Consider the following 22,953-nt stretch of genomic DNA (forward strand, 5'->3'; position numbering starts at 1 on the left):
CTGAATGGACTGCATGGTCAAGAGCATGTGCCTTGGAGAAGAGACTCATTTGCTACTAATCAAAAGGGGGAGAAAAAGAGATAAGGGAAGGCAATGTGTGGTAGGGGAGGACATTAGGTATTCCTTCCTTGCCCCAAAGCCCTTATAGTTGCTGTCCTGAGGGGCTTCACTTAGTATTTCTGCAAAAGGAGGCATCCTGAGGCCCCTCAGGTCCAGCCACAGGCACAGGCAATCTTCCTACTTCTCCCCATACTGGCTTTCCTCCCTGAGCCCAGCCCCCCAGGTCCTGAAGGACTGAAATGAAAGCCAAACAACCTGAGTAGCCACCTCTCTTGTTGTTGTTGTTATTTTGTCATAATGCATTTTCTCATTGGGAATTTTTGCATACCATAAATTTAACCTGTTTAAAATGTAAAATTCAGTGGTATTTAGTATATTCACAGCGTTGTGCAACCACTACTACTAATTTTAGAACATTTTTTCAGCACCCCAAATAAGAAACCCGGTACACATTAGCAGTTACTCCCCATTCCCCTATCTCCCCCAGCCCCTGGCAACCACTAATCTACTTTCCATCTCTACCAATTTGCTATTTCTGGACGTTTCATATAAAGAGAATAATAGACTATGTGGGTTTTTAGGACTGGTTTCTTTCTCTTAGCATGTTTCTAAGATTCTCCCATGTTGTAGCATGTATCAGTACTTCACTCTATTTAGAGCTGAATAATATTTCATCGCACATATACACAGCAGTTTTTATTCATTCACCAGTTGATGGAGTTTTGGGTTGTTTCCACTTTTTGCCTACTATGGATAACACTGTTATAAACATTCATGTACAGGTTTTTGTGTGGTAATCGGCTATCTCCAAATATAAAGGCTTACCTTATCTCCACACCAATAAGCTAACAAGCATGCCTTTCAGATAGATCAAAAGCAACTTACTCAGGATTACTTTTCATTTGGCAGAGGCATTTCACATAGGTCACCTTGTCCTCATGTTGGTCCTCTAACATGATAATCCCAAGGTATTTGCTACCATCCTAAGAGTATACTCTGGGGAATCCACTTTATATTTTAAAGTCTTACTAAGTTCTGTTTAAATGTTTTTTTAAGCTGTATTCTGAGAATTTTGAAAAAGTAAATAAAAATACAGTTGTCTTTTCCTTCACAAGGCAACCAACAAAAGACACACTTAAAAACACAGCAAAGGTACACATCTGAAACTTAACATAGTATTATAGTATTCTATTATAGTATCGACTATACTAAAAAAAAAACATATCAAAGGAACAAAAGTTAAAAGACCATTTGGAAACCCATACAACTTAATATCAAAAAATCAAATAATATGATTTTAAAGTGGGCAACGGACTTAAATAGACATTTTTACAAAGAAGAGACATCCAAATGGCCAACAGGTACATAAAAAGATGCTCAACATCACTAATCATCAAGGAAATGCAAATAAAAACCACAATGAGATATTACTTCATACCTGTTAGAATGACTACTATCAAAAAGAAAAAAGATAAGTGTTGGCAAGGATTTGGAGAAAAATGAATCTTCTTGCACTATTGATGGGAATGTAAATTGGTGCAGCCACTGTGGAAAATTGTATGGAGGGTCCTCAAAAAATTAAAAGTAGAGCTATCTTGTGATTCAGGAATCCTACATCTGGGTATACATAGGAAGTGAAATAATTATCTTGAAGAGATATCTGCACCCCCATATTCTGTGCATCATTATTCACAATAGCCAAGACATGGAAACAGCCTAAGTGTCCATTGAGAGATGAATGGATAAATAAGATGTGGAATATAATGGAATATTATTCATCAAAAAAAGAAGGAAATCCTGCCATTAGCAACAACATGCATGGACCCTGAAAGCATTATACTAAGTGGAGTAAGTCAAACAGAAAAAGACAAAAGCAGTATGATCTCACTTATATGTAGGGGAAAAAAAGCCAAACTCATAAAAACAGTGTATTGAATGGTGATTTCCAGGGGCTGAAGAATGGGGAAAATGGGGAGATAGTGGTGAATGAATACAAACTTCCAGTTATAAGATGAATAAGTTCTGGAAACCTAATGTACAGCATGGTGATTATAATTAATAATAATGTATTATATACTGGAAAATTGTTAAGAAAGTAGATCTTAAATGTTCTCACCAAAAAAAAAAAATTATGATTATGTGAGGTGATGGATGTGTTAACTAACCTTATTGTTATCATGTTGCAATATATATGTGTATCAAATGTTGTACACCTTAAACTTACACAATGCCAGTTATATACCAATAAAGTGAAAAAAAAGGGGAAATTTTAGATCAAGCTTTTTTTCCTTTCCTTAATCCTTAAATATTCAGTTTTGGTGGGGTCCCAACCAATTCTCTTCAGTCTGAAATATCTATTTCTAACCCAGTTTCGCTCATAGGTTATTTCCCTCAAAACCAATATATCCAACTTAACAGTCTTTAACAAACATTTTAACATCAACATACCCAATGGCAGATGAAACACCTTCCCCTTCCTATTCTCACATTTTATTGCCAAGTCCTATTAATTTTACCACCTTAATATTAATCCAACATGCTCTCTTCTCTTCTCCACTGTCACAACCTAGTCAAAGCCCTCACCAACATTCCTAGACAATTCCATTCCTTCTACTAAAGTCCTCTCTAATCAATCCATTCATCACACTGGTGCCAGAGTGCTCTTACTAATGTGTAACACTGACTTGTTAGTCCTCTGCTTAAAAGCCTTTTTTGTTCATACAGTGCTTCTCCCAGCATATCCTGAATTATGTTCTGGGTACAATTAATGTCCCATCAAAGTTAATTAATATTGCACAGAAAAAATTATTAGGTGGTTAAATAACTGTGGGAGATGCTAGATTAAACAGAGTTAGATGTATTTACTGAAATATTTTCAGAATCTTCACTACACTAATGGGCATTGTGACTATCCAAGAGGGAGTATCTAACATTCCCAAACAATGGAACACTTGTTTCAAATAATACTATTACCATCTCATGGAACATTTAGGGCTTCTCTAAATACAATCTTGCAAATGTTGGTCTACAAGATAAAGTTCAGACACCTTGGCATGGCAGAGAAGGCTGCTGGTAATATAAAGTGGCTGATTTGATTTCGGAGTCTATCAGATTGGGAGAAGCCTTGGTAGGAGCCATTAGGGCTAACCAGATGGGTCAAAACCTCATAAGGGGTGACCCATAGGTAACTGAATAAAAGGAGGAATTGGATTTGAATGGTTCTCATCTGTTTGGGTTGTCCAGGAAGAGCAAACTACAGCAGAATTTTTCCAGAAAAGAGTCTCAAGGGCACACATGAGAGTGAGGCTATACCTTAAAAAAGTAAACAAACAAACAAAACACAGAGATTCAAGTTTAAGCCTTTGCTTTCTTATTAGCATCAGCCACTTGCTTCTTAAAATTTCAGTCCTCCCATATATTTTCTTCTCACCTTCAGCCTCCACCCCACAATGCAATCTCTTTTTCTCCCTATCTTTCCTTCTCCCTCCCTGAATATTTTTGAGATACTCTAATACTCTAAACTTTTGCTCCTCACTCTGGTTGCCAGTAACTTCACAGGAGGTGAACATATATATTCATCTTTTAAGCCCACATCAAATATCATCTTCTCAGTGAAGCCTTCACCAGGCACAATTAATAACCCCTTTCTCCATTCTTCCATAGCCTTTTGTTGGCTCTACGACAGAACTCAATTTTGTCAGTCTTTACTCAATAGCTAACCCCATCAAGGGTGTAGACAAGATAAAAGATGAATACAATGATATTTTACTATAGTCTCTTTATCACATCTATCCATCAATCCATCTTGTTTTTAGGCACTTCAAAGTAGCAGACAGCAGTATACCTTGCCCAAAAATACTTCAGCATGCATATCATTAGGTAGAGTTAATATTTGTTTACAGTCTTATTTTTTTAGGTAAAGTTTACATACAGTTAATACACAAATTATAAGTGTGCCATATTATGGGTTTTGACAAACACATACATGTACATAATCTAAACCTCTATCAAAACATAGAACATTACCATTACGCAAAAAGTTCCTTCATGCTTCATCCCTATCAATACTTGCCCTAACCCACCGCCCAGGCAACTTTTCACCCTATATATTAGTTTTTCCTGTCCTAGACTTTCATATAAATGGAATCATACTGTATAAATTCTTTGTGTCTGGCTTTTTCATATAGCATAATGTTTTTGAGATCCATCTATACTGTTGTATGTATCTGTGGTTCATTCATTGTTATCACTATCTAGTTTAAGTGGACCTCAGTCTGTTTATCCATTCTTCTGTCAATGGGTGCCTGAACTATTTCCATTTTGGGGCAATTATAAATAAAGCTGCCATTCTGTACTACTATAAAGTTACTCTTTGTTCTCTCTTTCCATTCCACACTCTTTGGAAAGAAGTCTATGCACACACAGCCCACACTTAAGGAGTGGGGAGTTATGCTTCCTTTCCTTGAGGGTGGAGAACCTAAATAAATTATTTGGAATTCTTCTGTACTAGAGATTTGTCTCTAGCAATTAAAAAAATTTATGAAGTCTAATTTATCAAATTTTTGTATGGTTGTTGTTTTCTGAATCCTAAGAAAACTTTTCGTATCCCATGGGGATCTCTTTGTTTGTCCATATCTTCTGATCCAAATGTGGTGCTTTTGCACTAATACAAAATGAGTTTTTACAGATGGCTAACAGACATATGAAAAGATGTTCAACATCACTCATCATCAGGGAAATACAAATCAAAACTACAGTGAGATATCACCCATACCAGTCAGAATGGCTAAAATTAACAACACAGGAAACAACAGATGTTGGCAAGGATGTGGAGAAAAGGTAACCCTCTTACACTGTTAGTGGGAATGCTAACTGGTGCAGCTACTCTGGAAAACAGGATGAAGGTTTCTCAAAAAGTTAAAAATAGAACTATCCTATGATCCAATAATTGCACTACTAGGTATTTACCCAAAGGATACAAAAATACAGATTCGAAGGGATACATGCACCCAGATGTTTATAGCAGCATTATCAGCAATAGCCAAAATATGGAAAGAAATCAACTGCCCATCAGTTTTGTAACTGAGCTTTTTTAGAAAGGAGTTTAATGTGTTACAAAAGTTTACTAGGGGAGAGGCACCTGGGTGGCTCATCTGACTCTTGATTTCAGATCAGGTCATGATCTCATGGTTCCTGAGATCAAACCCCAAGTTGAGTTCTGTGCTGGCAGCACAGAGGCTGCTTGGGATTCTCTCTCCCTCTCTCTCTGCCTCTCCCCTGCTCATGCTCTATCTCTTTCAAAATAAATAAAAATATTTAAAAATTTTTACTAGGGGAAAACAAGCTTTTAAATCAGAAGTAAGCCAAACAATATGTAACAGACTGACAGTATCTTACCCAATACCCATTATCTCAATCTTCCTTACTCAGAGAACCCCAATTTTATTTGGGGCAGCAATAAACCCAACTTCCCAAATACACAGCTCAGAGTGGCCATATGACATAGCTCTAGACAATGAGATTTAAGCAGAAATCTACAGAGGGCAGGGGGAGTCTAAAAGGGCCATTGTTTTCCTAATAAAGAAAAATAATTTAGTTTATTAGATCCTTTAGGCTTTGCCTTATGCTTTTACTCCTTTCTTCCTGTGTAGAACACAAAGTGCTTAGAAACTGAGCAACCATTTTACAACCATAAAGGCATAAAACACACACTACAAAGATTGTGAAGAACAAAGCCTTAAGCATTATCTTGAGCAACTGGACCCACACTTGGGCTGCCTACTTTGGATTTTTTGTTGTTAAAAAAAAAAAAAACCTATTTTGTTTAACCACCACAAAAGCCTTTCTGTTGCATGCAGTCAAATGCAGTCCTAACTGATACACTCTACCTCAAAAGGAAAAGGTTTGCAAGGAAAGTATTTTAACTTTTATTAGGAGAATGAGGAAAAGTCTTCTGATTTGAAAAGCAATGGGATTTCCTGCAAAAAGAAAAGTGCTTTTCTTGTCTTGTTCTGTATCTGCCCATGGTGGAGAGCAAGATATCTAGGAAAGCAGGAAACACAGGTGAACTCCTGCCCTCTGATGAAATGAGATCAAGATCTTAGATTTTGTTTACTAGAGCAGTGTCTCCTAAAATGTGTCATGACATAATAGGTTCTTGAGATGTACGTCAAGAAAAAAGAAACGAAAAAAAACTTCTTGGTCAACAAGCTTGATGGATATTGAATGTAGAACCCCTTCCTCTTAGAAATTCACAGTAGGCATTATCATGTTAAAAGCTCTGAATAAATCCTGTAGTAAACAAATTGCCTTAACATTGTTTGACTCAACCCCTTAATAAGCTATTTTTTAATTGAAGTATAGTTGATATACAATATTATATTAGTTTCAGGTATACAACATAGTGATTCAATAATTCCACACATTACACGATGCTCACCACAATAGGTATAGTTACCATCTGTCACTATACAAAATTATTGGCTACATTCCTTATGCTGTGCTTCTCATCCCTGTAATGTGTTTATTTTATAACTGGAAATTTGTACCTCTTAATCCCCTTCATCTGTTTCACCTATTCCCCATCCCCCTCCTTCCTGGTAATCACCAGTTTGTGCTCTGTATTTGCTAATTTCTTCTTTTTTTTTTAGACTCTATATATAGTAAAATAGTACGGTATTTGTCTTATTCTGAGTTATTTCACTTAACATAATATACTCTAGGTCCATCCATGTTGTCACAAATGGCAAGATTTCACTCTTGTTTATGGCTGAGTAATATTCCATTGTATATATCGACCACATCTTCATTCATCTGTCAATGGACACTTAGGTTGCTTCCATATCTGGGCTATTGTAAATAATGCGATAAACATAAGGGTGCATATATCTTTTCTAATTAATGTTTTTGTTTTCTTTGGGTAAATACCCACTAGTGGAATTACTGGGTCAAATAATATTTCTATTTTTAATTCTTTGAGGAACCATCATACTGTTTTCCGTAGTGGCTGCATCAATTGATATTCCCACCAACTGTGCACAAAGTTTCCCTTTTCCCCACATCCTGGCCAACACTTGTTATTTCTTGTCCTTTTTCTCCCAGCTTTGAGTATAGTTGATATACAATGTTACATTAGTTTCAGGTGTACATTTCCTGTCTTTTTGATACTAGCCATTCTGACAAGTGTGAGATGATATCTCATTATGGTTTTGATTTGCATTTCCCTGATGATGAGTGATGTTGAGCATCTTTTCATGTGTCTGTTAGCCATCAGAATGTCTTCTTTGGAAAAGTGTTTATTCATGTCTTCTGTCCATTTTTTAATTGGATTGTTTGTTTTGGGTGTTGAGTTTTACAAGTTCTTTATATATTTTGATATTAGTCCCTTATTGGCTATATAACTTGCAAATATCTCCTCCCAATCACTTGGTTGCCTTTTCATTTTGTTGATAGTTTCCTTCACTGTGCAGAAGCTTTTTAGTGTGATGTATTCCCATTTGTTTATTTTTGCTTTTGTTTCCCTTGCCTCCTAAGACACAGAAAAATGTTGCTAAGGCCATTGTCCAACAGATCACTGCCTATGTTTCTTCTAGGAGTTTTGTGCTTTCAGGTCTTATATTTAGTTCTTTAATCCATTTTGTGTTTATTTTGTGTATGGTGTAAGAAAGTGGTCCAGTTTCATTCTTTTCCATGCAGCTGTCAATTTCCCATTTATTGAAGAAACTGTCTTTTCACCTATGTCATAGATTAATTGATCATATAAGTTTGGGTTTATTTCTGGGCTCTCTATCCTGTTCCTTTGATCTATGTGTTTATTTTTCTGCCAGTAACATACTGTTTTGATTACTACAGATTTGTAATATTTTTTGAAATCTGGGATTGTGACACCTCCAGCTTTGTTCTTTTTTCTCAAAATTGCTTTGGCTATTCAGGATCTTTTGTGGTTCCATACAAATTTTAGGAGTATTTGTTTTAGTTGTGGGAAAAATGCTATTGGTATTTTGATAGGGATTGCATTGAACCTGTAGATTGCTTTGGATAGTATGGACATTTGAACAATATTAATTTTTCCAACCACGTGCATGACACATCTTTCCATTTATGTCATCTTCAATTTATTTCATCAGTGTCGTATAGTTTTCAGAGTGCAGGTCTTTCACCTACTTGGCTAAATTTGTTCCTAGGTATTTTATTCTCTTTGGTGCAATTGTAAATGGGGTTGTTGTTTTAATTTCTCTTCATGTTACTTCATTATTAGTATATAGAAATGCAAGTGATTTTTGCATATTCATTTTGTATCCTGCAACTTTGCTGAATTCATTTTTTAGTACTAATAGTTTTTTGGTGGAGTCTTGGATTTTCTATATATGATACCATGTAATCTGCAAATAGTGACAGTTTTACTTCTTCCTTTCTGATTTGGATGCCTTTTATTTCTTTTCTTTCTCCGTTTACTGTGGCTAGGACTTGCAGTACTATATTGAATAAAAGTGGAATAAGTGGACATCTTTATCTTGTTCCTGAACTTAGAGGAAACGTTTTCAGTATTTTACCATTGAGTATGATGTTAGCTGTGGGTTTTTCATATGTGGCCTTTATTATCTTGAAGTATGTTCCCTCTAAATCCACTTTTTTGAGAGTTTTTATTATGAATGAATATTGAATTTTGTCACATGATTTTTTTGCATCTACTGATATAATCATATGGTTTTTATTGTTCATTTTGTTAATGTGGTGTTTCATGCTGTCTGATTTGTGGATATTCAACCATCACTGGAATAAAGATCACTTGATCATGGTGAATGATCTTTTTCATATGTTTTTGAATTCAGTTTGCTAATATTTGTTGAAGAGTTTTGTATCTATGTTCATGAGGATTATTGGCTTTTAGTGGCTTTTCTGTGTGTTTGTGTGTAGTGTCATTGTCTGGTTTGGGTATGAGGGTAATGCTGTCCTCACAGGATGAATTTTGAAGTTTTCCTTCCTCTTTATTTTTTGGAATAGTTTGAGAATGATAGGTATTAACTCTTTCATAAATTTTTGGTAGAATTTACCTGTGAAGCCATCTGGTCCTGGAATTTTATTAGTTGGGAATTTTTTTTATTACAATTCAATTTCATTACTAGTTAACAGTCTACTCAGATTTTCTATTTCTTCCTGACTCACTCTTAGAAGACTGTATGTTTCTAGAAATTTTTCCATTTCTTCTAGGTTGTCCAATTTGTTGGCATATAATTTTTCATAGTAGTCTCTTATAATCCTTGTATTTCTATGGTGTCAGTTGTTACTTCTCTTTTATTTCTTTTTTTTTTAATTTTTAAATTTTAACTCCAGTTAGTTCACTTACAACATTATATTAGTTTCAGGTGTACAATATAGTGATTCAACAATTCCACATATCACCCCGTGCACATCATAGCAAGTGCACTCCTTAACTCCCATCACCTATTTAACCCATCCTCACACTCACCTTCCCTCTGGTATCCATCAGTTTGTTCTCTATAGTTAAAAGTTTGTTTTGGGGCACCTGGGTGGCTCAGTCAGTTAAGCATCTGACTTCAGCTCAGGTCATGATCTCACAGTTTGTGGGTTCAAGCCCTACCTTGGGTTCTGCGCTGACAGCTCAGAGCCTGAAGCCTGCTTTAGATTCTGTGTTTCTTTCTCTCTGCCCCTCCCCTGCTTGTGTTCTTTCTTTCTTTCTCTCTCTCGCTCTCATAAATAAGCATTTTAAAAAAGGGTCTGTTTCTTGGTTTGTCCCTCTCTTTCTCTCCCCTCTGTTCATCTGTTTTGTTTCTTAAATTCCACATATGAATGAAATCTTATAGTATTTGTCTTTCTCTGACCGAGTTATTTCACTTAGCATTATACACTCTAGCTCCATCCATGTCGTTACAAATAGTACTTCTCTTTTATTTCTGATTTTATTTGAGTCATTTTTTTTTCTTGATGAATGTGGCTAAATGTATATTGATTTTCTTTATCCTTTCAAAGAACCACCTCCTAGTTTTGTTATTGTATTTTTAAGTCTATTTTATCTACTTTTACTCTAATATTTATAATTTCTTTCCTTCTGCTAACTTTAGAGTTTGTTCTTTTTTTCCTAGTTCCTTTAAGTGTAAGTTTAGGTTGTTTATTTTGAGATTTTTCTTGTTTCTTGAGGTAGGCCTGTATCACCATAAACTTCTATCTTAGAAAAATAAATAAATAAATTTCCATGTTAGAACTGCTTTTGCTGCATCCCCCCAATTTTATTTTTTTAAATTTTTTTTAGTGTTTATTTTTGAGAGAGACAGAGCATGAGTGGGGGAGGGGCAGAGAGAGAGAGAGGGAGAGAGATAGAGAAAGAGGGAGGCACTCAATTCGAAGCAGGCTCCAGGCTCTGAGCTGTCAGCACAGAGCCTGACTTGGGGCTTGAACTCAAGAAACACGAGATCATGACTTGAGCCAAAGTTAGATACTTAACCGACTGAGCCACTTGGGCACCCCTGCGTCCCCTAAATTTTAAACTATGTGTTTCCAATTTCATTTGTCTCCAAGAACTTTTTAATTTCCTCTTGGATTTATTCATTGATCCATTGGTTGTTTGGTTCCATGTTGTTTAGCCTCCATGTGTTTGTGTTTCCTGAAGTTTTTTTTCTTGTGGTTGATTTCTTGTTTCATACCATTGTGTTTGGAAAAGATGCTTGATATGATTTCAGTCTCTTAAATTTATTAAGACTTGTGTTGTAGCCTAATATGTGATCTATCCTGGAGAATGTTTCATGTACACTTGAAAAGAATGTATATTCTGCTATTTATCAACAGAATGTTCTCTATGTATCCGTTAAGTCCATCTAGTCTAATGCGTCATTCAGAGACATTGTTTCTTCACTGGTTTTCTTTCTGAATGATCTATCCATTGATGTAAGTGTGGTGTTATAGTCCCCTATTATTGTATTACTGGCTATTTCTCTCCTTATGTCTGTTAATATTTGCTTTATATTTTTAGGTGCTCCTATGTTAGATGCATAGATATGTATAGTTGTTATATCCTCTTGTTGGACTGATTCCTTTACCGCTGTGCCATGCCCTTCTTTGTCCTCACTACAGTCTTTGTTTTAAAGTCATTTTGTCCAGGGGCACCTGGGTGGCTCAAAGATCTGATTTCAGCTCAGGTCATGATCTTGAGGTACATGAATTCAAGACCCACAGTGGGCTTGCTTCTGTCAGTGTGGAGCATGCATTGGATCCTCTGTCCCCCTCTCTCTCTACCCCTATCCCGCTCGTGCTCTCTCTCAAAAATAAACATTTATTTAAAAATAAAGTAATTAATGATAGATATGTATTTATTGCCATTTTTTTCATTGTTTTCTGGTTGTTTTTGTGGATCTCTATTCATTTCTTCTCTTGCTCTCTTCCTTTATGATTGATGTCTTTCTTCACTGTTACGTTTGGATTCTTTTCTCTTTATTTTTTGTGTATCTATTATAGGTTTTAATTTGTGGTTATGATGAGGTTCATATATATCATATTAAGTATATAACTTTTGATATTAAGTAAATGGTCACTTAGGTTTGAACACAAACTAATAGCCCTACATTTGTATTCTCCTCTTTCACCTTTTATGTATATTCTGCCATAATTTATATCTTTTATGAATCTCTTTACTTTTTAGATATAATTGATTTTACTACTTTTGTCTTTTAACCTTCATACTAGCTTTATAAGTGATTGATTTACTGCCTTTATTATATGATTGCTTTTACTAGTGAAATTATTTCCTTTTATAAATGTCTTACTTTTACTTATGACCTTTTTTCCCACTTAAAGAAGTCTCAACACTTCTCTTAAGGCTGGTTTAGTGGTGATGAACTCCTTTAAATTTTGTTTGTCTGGGAAACTCTTTATCTCTCCTCTAATTCTGGATGATAACCTTGCCAGGTAAAGTATTCTTGGTTGTAGGTGTTTTTTTTTTTTCAGCACTTTGAATATATCATGCCACTCTTTTCTGGCCTGCAAGATTTCTGATGAAAAAATAATCTGATAGCCTCATGTTGTTTTCCTTGTATGTAACTTGTTGCTTTCCTCTTGCTGTTTTTAAGATTCTCTCTTTATCTTTAATCTTTGACATTTTTTTGTTAAATTTTTTTAATGTTTATTTATTTCTGAGACAGAGAGAGACAGAGCATGAACAGGGGAGGGTCAGAGAGAGAGGGAGACACAGAATCGGAAGCAGGCTCCAGGCTCTGAGCTGGCAGCACAGAGCCCGACGCGGGGCTCGAACTCACAGACCGTGAGATCATGACCTGAGCCGAAGTCGGACGCTCAACCAACGGAGCCACCCAGGCGCCCCTAATCTTTGACATTTTAATTATTATGTTTTGGTGTTTACCTGCTTGAGTTCATCTTGTTTGGGGCTCTCTTTGCTTCCTGGACCTGGATATCTGTTTCTTTCCCCAGGTTAATAGGCACAGACTGGGAACTGTGGGGCACTCTGCACTGGAGGAACCCTGGTGGGACAGGCAGAGGTGAAGTGGACACAGGTGGGAGAGGTTTTCCCAAGGTGCTTCAGGAAGGGCCTGCTCTGGCAAGTTGGCTGCAGCTGAAGTGAGCACAGACCTGGTGTGTCCTGGAGAGTTTTATACCCATGCCACCTAGGTGAGATGGCTGGAGTACAGGGGTGTATTGGTGTACACTGCACTGAGGCCAGGTGGGTGGGACAACTGGAGCTCAGGTGGTCATGAGTGGGGGAGGCCACGTTGGAGGAATGACTGGAGCTGGTGTGGACTAGGGGCTCTGTGCTCACTGAGGTGGCAGGCTGGCTAGAGTGTCCAGACCCCGTTCCCATCTGCAGGGTCACGGTAGAGGGTGGGATGTAAAAAATGGTGCTCACCAGCACTTCCAACCCTGGATAGTGTTCCAGCAGTTCCCCTGCCATTTAGGGGATGCTCTAGTATTAGTTCACTTACAGTTTAGTTTCCCTTTAAACCATGGCTTTTTTTTTCTGTGCCTGAGGGTGGGCAAACCTGTGCACAGATTCCTCAGTGCTATCCTTCCTCACTGCAGTTTGCAGCATTGGGAGAGAGGGTCACATTGTTACTGTGTCCCAATCTCTCCTGCTGTTCTCTTTGTAGTCCCTCTATCCTTTGTTGTGCCAAAGCAATTCAATCAGCTCTCAGTTTTTCTTCAGGAGGAATTACTCTATATGTAGGTGTAGATTTGCTGTGTCCATGGCAGGAGGTGAGTTCAAGGTCTGCCCATGTCACTATGTTGGACCTTCCCTTCTAACCCCACCCCTTAAATCTTAGTAACATGTATTACTGCCCCCAGAATATGTGCTTTGGGAAACTGCATTAGAGACATGAATAAAGACTGAAACATATAAAATCAAGCTAGCTTAAGTCTTCAAAGACCCAGAGCAATGACTACCCTCTGAAAGAAATCCAGCAAGATCAGAGCATGTAAAAATAAATGTTTTATTCACATTGGAGATAAATAGCTGTTGGTATAGTAAAAAGGATGGGGTTTACAATGAGCAGTAAGTTAAATATCAGTGAGAAGTAAACCAATTGAGCAGGTGCCAGCATCATAATGAAAGCATTAGTTGATTTTTCTCTTGAGTTTTCCAAGTACATCTGGTTTCTTCTTCCCATCAGTAGATCCAGCAGCATGACTAACGCCTCAAACTGTGGTACAAAATTTATTGTAATAACCAGGAAGCCCCAAAAAGGATTTCATCTTGTCTTGAAGAGTTCTCACATTTTAATAATTTACCCTTTGACTCAAGGAGAGATAATTTGTCTTCTTCCCACTTTATGACCTAAATGCATAAGCTCTGCCAATCAAACATACACCAAGGTGCCCTCATAGACAGACTCACTCTTTTGTTGTGCTCAAGTATTTCTGTATTCCCTTTTGGTGACAAATCCCATCCCAGCTCATACTAGAAATATAAGTTCTGTAGGTTATGGCAAGTAACTCATTCAGTGGGTTATTCTGAAATCTTTGGAAAGAGGCAGAGGCATGTAGGAACTAAAAGGGAAGGAGGAGTATAAATACATGTAAACAGATCTTGATTACAAAAGCTATTTGAGATTGGCCTCTTTAGATAATGTCATTGGCTAATATCTCTTGTACACAAGTTGGCAAGGAATCAAGTATTTCTTTATTATCTTTCTGAGTGTCTCATCTTCTCTGAATTCTCTTATGCATTCCCTGTTGCTTACTTCCTTAATTTTTCTTTTTTTCTTTCATTCAAAAGTTTTTTTAAAAATAACTTTTATAAGTCCTTCTTTTTGAAACTCTCTTCTCCCTTGATGCAATGCCAACGTTTCAGTCTGTTTCCTCCAGTTCATAGCTACGGTCATCTCTCACTGATCAGTTTTCAGCCTCCTGCTTCTCACATTCATGGGTTCAGTCTTTGTCATGATCTTAACTATCACTTCTAAGCAGCTCCAAATCCATATTTAGAAGTTTGGCTCCTCATCCAGCCACACTAAAGTTGCGAACTGTTGAAAAGGAATTCCTACCCACAGGAACTGTAAATGATGTTTTTTCATCTATTACTCCATTGACACTTCACAACAGCCCTACTAAATGAGTAATTCCTATCCCCAATTTACCAATGACGAAACAGAAGCTCAGAGAGATTAAGCAACTTGTCTGACATCATGCAACTAGTGAGTAGCATATTGAAGATTTAAAGCCACCTCTGGTTGAGTAAATTGCTTGTTCTCTCTACTACTTCTCATTACCTTCTTCACCAAAATGTTGGCTTTCATCACATCAGTGAAGGAGAAAAGAGTCCTAGGTGCATCCTAGGAAAAACATTAGGTTAACTGGTTGGGCATTATGGGATGTAGTAGAAAATGTGAGGAAAGTGAAAGCTCTGATGTGTCATCTTCTCCCCATCTCCACATTCAGATCCGTCTTATAGGCAGTCCAAATAATGAGTAGCCAGTTTAGTAGAATGTGGAAGATGCTGGACAGACCCACTTTCCTTTATAATATCTTTCCAATGCCCTCCCTGTCTTCACTGTTCTTAAAAAGTGCCCTCGGGTCTTTAGGTTTCTTGGGTTTCCTGTGGCCTCTTAACACAGAAATATGCCCAGGAACAGAAACATTAAACTGAATTACTTACATGTAACTATTCAGCAAATATTTATGAAGCACCATTTATTAAACAAATGAGATGATATAATAAAAACCATTCATATTTGTTTAGCTCTCTAGATTTGCAGAGACTTACCACAATCTGAAGTACTTAAAGCTGAGATTATGATCCTCATTTTACAAGTGATGAAATTATGGCTCAAAGAGTCTGAATGACTCACCCAAGTGACACACCTAAGCCCTACGTTCATAACTAGGGCTCAGACTTGGCTCTTCTGATTTTCGGTCCTATACTCTTTCCTTTCTATCACAGCAACTCAAGGAATTTATAGGAGGGAATGCAAAACAAACAAAGAGTCAAGTAGCAATAATAGTATAATTTCAAAAGACAATAAAAGTGCCAAGTGACTGATATAAACAGTAATTATTGCAGGAGTGACCAGGAAGGTCACTATGGGCAAGAGTCACCAGAGAAAGCCTAAAAGAGGAAGTGGAGCTTGATCCTGGCTTTGGAAACTAGGTAAGAAAAGGACAGTGAGAGAAGAAAGGGAGGGCATTCTGGGGCAGGGGAAAGGAAGACTAAAGGTGCAGAGCTGAGAAAGTGCAAGTCTAATTTGGAGAAAGAATAGGGAGCTCAAATTAGCTGGAGAAGAAAGATTTGTATTGGGGAGGAATGGAAAATAAGACTGAAAAAGCTCTCTTTCATTTCTGACTAAAGGATTTAAATTTGTCTTGTAGACAATAGGGAACAACGAGAGAGTTTTAAGTAAGAGAGTGAAACTGTGAAAGCAGTGTTAGGGCTGATTAATCTGGCAGTATGCATTATATAGGATGCATTTGTGTGAGAAGACACTGGAGGTAAGAAAGACCAGTTTGGAGGCTGTATCAGTCAGTTAGGGATAAGGTGACAAGAGTCAGTATTCGAATGGTAGTACTGGGATCATCAAGGAAGGCCAATTGACATGATAACTAAAGAAATGCCAGAATCTCATGAAATAAAAAGAGAAGAATTGAAGTTACCTGAGCATTTTTGAGCCTAGGTGACTTGAGGAAAAATGATGCCATGAAAAGAAGTGAAGACAGATAAGGAAACTGGTTTAGAGAGATTAGTTTTTGTTTGTTTTTTAATGTTTATTTTTGAGAGAGACAAAGACAGAATGAGAGTGGGTTAGGGGCAGAGGAGAGAGGGAGACATAGAATCCGAAGCAGGCTCCAGGCTCCTAGCTGTCAGCACAGAGCCCAACGTGGGTCTCGAACTCACAGAGATTATGACCTGAGCCAAAGTCAGACACTCAACCGACTGAGCCACCCAGGCACCCAAGAGAGTTTAGTTTTTGACATCTTGGGTTGGAAGTAACAATGGAAGATCCGAGTGAAACTGTCCAGGAGGCAATTAAATATATAGAGGTGGAACTTGGGAGGAAGGACAGTTTAGACCTGAGTTGGCATGGTGTAATGGAAGGAGATCTGGGAGTCATGGGTCTTGGGGGCTAGGCCTAGTTCCTGCTCTGCCACTAATTTACTAAGTAATAGGCAAGTCATATCTTTGGGCCTGTTCCCTGCTTTGTAAGGTGACAGGTTACCTAGGCCCTAGAATATTTCCAAAGTATTCTCAAGGACTCTAAGTCAAGTGACTTGTATTCGTGTGTGCATATATTCTCTCCAACAGAAAATCAAGGGTCAAGATGGTAGGAGGGGGAATGGATTAAATAGTCCCCAAATGCTATGACTATGACAGATCTTGAAACTCTGTTTACTTAGGGAGTAAAAGAGGAGAAGCCAGCAAAGGGAGAGGAAGTAGTAAGATGAGTAAAAGTGGGAGGAGAGAAACTTAAAGCAACATGATAAAATAAGGAACTAAAATTAAAAGTAAAAATTATAATAAATGGAAGAAATGTTTATATCAAATGTGACAAAAGGTTAACATGTATGTTTTTTCAAGTTTTTTTAATGTTTATTTTTGAGAGAGAGAGAGAGAGAGAGAGCGAGAGCATGAGTGGGAGAAGGGGAGAGAGAGAATGAGAATCTGAAACAGGCTCCAAGCTCTGAGCTGTCAGCAGAGAGCCTGAATGGGGGCTCGAACTCGGAACAGCAAGATCATGACCTGAACCGAAATCTGAAACTTAACTGACTGAGCCACCCAGGCACCCCTAACATGTATGTTAAAGAATGCATTTAGATATATAAGATCATCAGTGTGTATAAGACCATTAATGCCAATTGGTGAAGGATATGAACAGAGAGTTCACACAAGAGGAAATGCAAATAGTAAACATATGTAAAGTGTTCTATCCCATGAGTAATAAAAAAAGGTGAAGTTAACAATTTAATGTTTAAGCCATCCAAAAAGATTTCTTATAAAGTCCAATGCTACAGCTGCAAGGGAGACGGAACACTCACATGCCATTGTGACATTGAAAATTTGTGCAGTCTTTTTGAAAATCAAGATCCAGTGCTCGCCTTGGCAGCACATATACTAAAATTGGAATGAAAATCAAGATCCATAAAAATATTCATGGTCTTTGATCTGGTAAGCCCACTCCTGAGAACTTGTCCTAGAAACACTACAAGTTTTCTTCTTGCAAAGAAGAAAAAAGCTATATCCATTAAGATGTTCAAAGCACAGAAAAATTGGGAGTCGCCTAAATGTCTGATAATAGGGGAATAGTCAAATAAAATACAATCTACTAATGGATGTAATTTTATGTGGCTATTAAAATGATAAACATGAAAGACTGTAGTACAAGGACAGTATTTAAAATAAAAAATTTTAAAGCAAAATTTTAAAATATATGCACACTATGCTTACATTTATATAAAATATAAGTATATATTATGCAAACTGAAAAAGCATGGAACATAGATAAATGAAAATAATTGTCTAGGGTTTGGAAGTATAGATGAATATTTTCTTTCAAAATTTTCTTTAATGTTGTCATAGTGGAATTTTTTAATTGTTTTCATTAAGCTTTTAAACAGGATATGCAAGAGGATAAAGTGAAGTAGAGATAGTCAAAGAGGAATATAGAGGAGAGATCATTAAAGATCTTGATTATGAAGTAATTTGTGTTCTTCCAGGTACAGAAGGAAACCAGGTTCAGAGAGTTAAGGGGTGACTTTATAATGATATGTACAGTACTCTTTCTAGAAATCTGACAGTGAAATGAATAAAATGAGTAGAATGTTAGTTACAAGAAACAGCATGGTCAGGGTATGGGTGATAATGCTTTATTGTTGTTTGGTTGGGTTTTGTCATGTGTGGTCTTTAAAAAATGTGTATTTAATTAGAGAGAGAGAGAGAATCCCAAGCAGGCTCCACACTGTCAGCACAAAGCCTGATGTGGGCCTTGATCTCCTGAATTGCAAGATCATGACTTGAGCTGAAACCAAGAGTTGGACACTCAACCGACTGAGCTACACAGGTGCCCCTGTTGTGTGTGTGTTTTTTAAAAGATGGGATGAAATCAGTTATGGAAAGACTAAAAGTGATGAAAAGAGATAAACAAAAGAAAAAGTAAGAGAGCCACCTCTTATGTGGGGTCTACAGGGAAGAAAGGAAGAAAGACAAGATGGATATAAAAGTAGAGTTATCATGAATGAAGCAGAAAGAAGTTAAGGTATTAGATCTTCTCAGTTTCATTAGAAGCAAGGTAACTCTTAGAAGGTCATAGGGTAGGACGAAATTGGAGCCTTGAGAAGGTGGAAAATACAAGAAACACTTGCTCTGGAATTTTCACTAGGAATTCAGCAGGCTAACAAAAATGGGGGTTTAGATGAAGTTCCAAGACATAAAGTTTCAGTGGGTCAAAACAGCCACTGGCTTCATCTGCAATCTCCTCCAGTATAGGAGAGAGGAGAAAAGTGACCCAAGGTGAAAATGTGTTTAACTAGAGTATAAGGGAAGACAGCCTGAAAGTAGCAGACCACAAAGTCTGGGCAGTTAGTCTTGATAAAACATATGGGAATTAAATGGACTGGAGAAATGGAGGAGACTGGGCAGTTGTGATAGAGAAAGCAGCTTTACTTGGTGGAGTCAGTGGATAGGAGAGGTGATGGGCAAGGAGGGTATGGTCATAGGAATAAAAGAAAGAGTACAAATGAAAAACGAGACATGTAACAGTCTAGGCAGCGGCCATGAGACAGCAAAACTAGTAAAGAAAAGGCCAGTCCATTTACTCCTAATGGAAAGAGTCATGGGTAGCAGGCAGAAAGAGGGAGCACGTGGAAGGATGCAAAGGGAGACTCAGGGGCATTGAAGTCATTTTTTTCTGAAGACTAGCCTCAGCCTTACTCTCCATAGAGACCCCTTAGACAAGTAAGAGATCCGATACAGGTCAGCAATAGTGGGGCAAAAGAAAAGTCAGGCTGGAGACTCAGAGGACCAGTGGGCTAGAAGGCAATTTCAGAGTGGGGGTGCCTAGAAGTGTGAGCCCTCCTTTCTTATGAATGGCTGCCTAGCCACTCTTACTTCCTGAGGTTTGGGGGTTAGCTGCCCAAGTTCTGTACCCACCCCCCGACTCCTGTAAGCCCATAAGCACCAAGATGGTGCTAGGGGGGAATAACTGGATGGGAGACTCTGTAGGGAGCTGTCCTAGTCCCCATGCTCTGCCCTGGCAGTGAAGCCTTAAAAGTATGAAAGAGTTGGTGACAGATTTATTATTCACCTAGGGCAGGAGCTAGAGAAAGGGGAGAAACCAGTGAAGAGCCAGCTCTGGGCGTCAATCCTGCCACCACCCCAAACTCTGCACAAACCTGCTCTACCTCTTCATGCTGGAAGTTACAGTCACAAATATGAGAGCTTCCCCATCTCTTTCTAAGCCATCCTCTGTACTTTTCATTAAGTACAGGATAACAGTCAAATATGCTCTCAGCAAACATCATAAAGGAGGTCCTGTTCCAAAGGCTGTCATCGACTTGGGCCCTGCCCCTTGAGGCAAGATACCCACCCCATGGTAAAACTCAGGGCTCCCTCTCTGCCTCGTGGCTATATACCAGTTCAACAGTGCCATGCCTCCAGCTGCATGTGGGGACCCCGACATGCAGGTTGCCTGAGATTGAGCCCTATCTCAGCACTTCAGTAGGCAAGACTATGCTGTCTTTCAGAGGAAACCAGGAAGTGGGTGTGGGCACAACATATGTCACATCCTTGGCATCTGTGATATGCTGGCGCCCCCACCTCCTGATTCTGGCTATCACCATCAAATAAATCAGACCAATCCTGAGGTTATCCCACTTCTCCACCTCTTCAGTCTAATGCTCTGGTCTGGTTGAAGGAACACATGCTATACAAATATATGTGGGAAAAGGGAGGAGGCAAGAGGACTGGGTGAGATTTTTAGGAAGCCTTGTAAGATCAAGAGATGGGACCAATGGACACAGGAAGGAGACAGAAACAAAGAGAAAGAAGAGTGGCTGTTATTGTCTTTGGCTAAAAAGGAGAGGGCGACTAAAGGGTTTATGAGAGATGGAGTCACACATGATTTCCCCGGTTCCTCTCAATCCTCAGGGTGTTGGCCTCTCCAGAACCTGGAAAAGAGGAAGAAGCAGCCATATTGGGTGTAACTATTGAGTTCCCTCACCTCTGCCCTGTACTCATCCTTTTTCCTCTTACTTTCTGGCTCCCAGTGTTACAGTCTATTTGCCCCAGAGGTAGGGAAGCCACTGTCCCAGTGGGTGGATGTCCACCTGCAGCTGTTATCCTCAGGCAGGGACACCAGTGCCAGGGAGGAGGCAGACATGTGGGGCTGGGGCCCACCACTACTGCAGAGGTGCTGGAGTTGACGGCGATACTTGTCCCCAGTGAGCAGGTAGAGCACAGGATCCAGGCAGCTGTTGGCACTGGCCAGAGGCCGAGTCACTTTGTAGACCACATTGACAATGTTCAGCACGCGGCAGTCAGCTTCCAACAGCCTTTACATGTAATAAATAGTGCGGGTGATGTGGAAAGGTACAAAGCAGACAGCAAAGACGGTCAGCACCACAGTGATGGTGCGGAGAGAGCGCAGATGAGAAGATGACTGGGCAGTCCCTGGCAAGGGCCGATACAGGCGCCTGGCCATGAGCCCATAGCAGACAAGAGTGACCAGGCAGGGCACACCAAAGAGAAGCCCCATGATTGCTGAACTGAAGTGCACATAGTGGTCAAACTCCTCAGGCCGAGTGGTGTCATGACACAGGATGGTGTCCCCCTTGGGGCTGGTTGTGACAAACAACAGGTTGGGCACAAGGCAGCCGGCTACAACCAACCAAACTGCCAGGCAGAGAAGGCCTGCGAAGTGAGGCTGGCCCCAGCGGAGTGCCCGCAGTGGGTGGCAGATGCCCAGGTAGCGGTGCACACTGATGCAGGTGAGGAAAAGGACACTGCAGTAGAGATTCCAATAGAAGAGAAAGCGGATGAACTTGCAGAGCCCAGTACCAAAGGGCCAGTGGTTGTGGGCTGCATAATAGTAGACGAGGGTGGGTAGTGACAGCACATACAAAGTGTCTGATAAGGCCAAGTGGAACATGTAGGTGACCGTTGCATCCCATGGTCGGAGGCGAAAGAGGAAGAGCCAGAGGGCTGGGGCATTGAGACCTAGGCCCAACACAAAGACAACTGTGTAGCTCACAGGCAGCAGGACGAACTTGAACTCCTCATCAAACCAGCAGTTCAGCTCTACCTCACTGTCACCAGGATCCGGGCTGGGGACTAGGGTTGTGAGCAGAGGGGACTCTGCACTGGCCATGGTCCCCCTAGAGGTAGAAAGGGAAGAAGTGAGGGTGGCTGGATTTCCTGGCCTCCCAGCTCTGCCCTGAGGCCGAAAAGCAGAGAAGGAGAAGGGCCATGATTGAAGCATTAGGGGTAGCAAGAGGAGTACATCTGGATGCACCCAGGCTAGCCTGGCCTCTGCCCAAACCCCCTTGGTCCAGCCTGGAGTGGTGGGCAGCAGGCAGTGCTGGGCCTCGTAGGGAGGCAGTGAGCTTGGGTTGTTCTCATTCTGCAGCTGACTCTGTCCTCCAGATCTTGGCTAGCTGAAGGGGTGGAGGGCTAGCAGGACTGTCCAATGTGGGAAGATGCCCAGACCCAAGTTGTGTCCTAGCCCATTACAACATTTCTCCCCATGGTGCCATGACCTTTCCCCTCACCCTGCTCCCAGTGTCTCCACACAACAGTTACTTCTGACACCTTCCCCCAGCCTGGTCCAGCCCAGGTACCCCATCGCCACCCTCACCCAAGAAACTTGGCATGTCTCCTACCTGGTCCCCTTGAAGCTGAGCCCAGCTGATTCTGTCACCTTTCCCCTTGGCAGCCAGAGGGCATATCCAAGAGGGCGAGTTTGGGGGTGGAGCCTGTCCTTCCTGTCCCGGGAGATTGTCAGAGCTAGAAAGGCCCATCAAGATTATCTAGTCCAACCCACTCACTGTACAGATTGGGAAACTGGGGCCCAGCAAGATTACTATTTAACAGTTTCTAAATCACTATAAGAGGGAGTACACAAAGAAACATCCAAGTTTATAGATGAAGAGCCAGGCCACAGGAGATGACTACAACTACAGGGAAATCATATCAATCTGTGTAAGTGAGGAGAAACATGGGAAATGAATGAATGTTAACATGGGCAAATGCAAGATAACACACGAAAAGATTTGGGAAAATCTATACTACTCATATAAATCTCAACTCCAGGTGCATACAATTATAAACACTGCTTCTATAGCACTTACCATGTGCAAGACACTATTCTAAGTGCTTTACACTTATTGATGGCCCAACAAGTTCTCTATAAAAGAGGTACTATTATTGTGCTGATGAGGAGACTAAGG

At 39.5% G+C, this 22,953-nt stretch overlaps 1 protein-coding gene across 1 annotated transcript; it reads right to left on the reverse strand.

Annotated features, from left to right (window-relative positions):
- Positions 1 to 20,777: 20,777 nt before the first annotated feature.
- Positions 20,778 to 21,890, reverse strand: P2RY4 (pyrimidinergic receptor P2Y4). The gene is given in 1 exon segment (XM_030305354.1): positions 20,778 to 21,890. A coding segment is annotated over 1 exon segment (1,098 nt). The 5' UTR covers positions 21,876 to 21,890.
- Positions 21,891 to 22,953: the final 1,063 nt, after the last annotated feature.

Source organism: Lynx canadensis, chromosome X (genome assembly GCF_007474595.2).
Source record: "Lynx canadensis isolate LIC74 chromosome X, mLynCan4.pri.v2, whole genome shotgun sequence".
Taxonomy (NCBI): Eukaryota; Metazoa; Chordata; class Mammalia; order Carnivora; family Felidae; genus Lynx; species Lynx canadensis.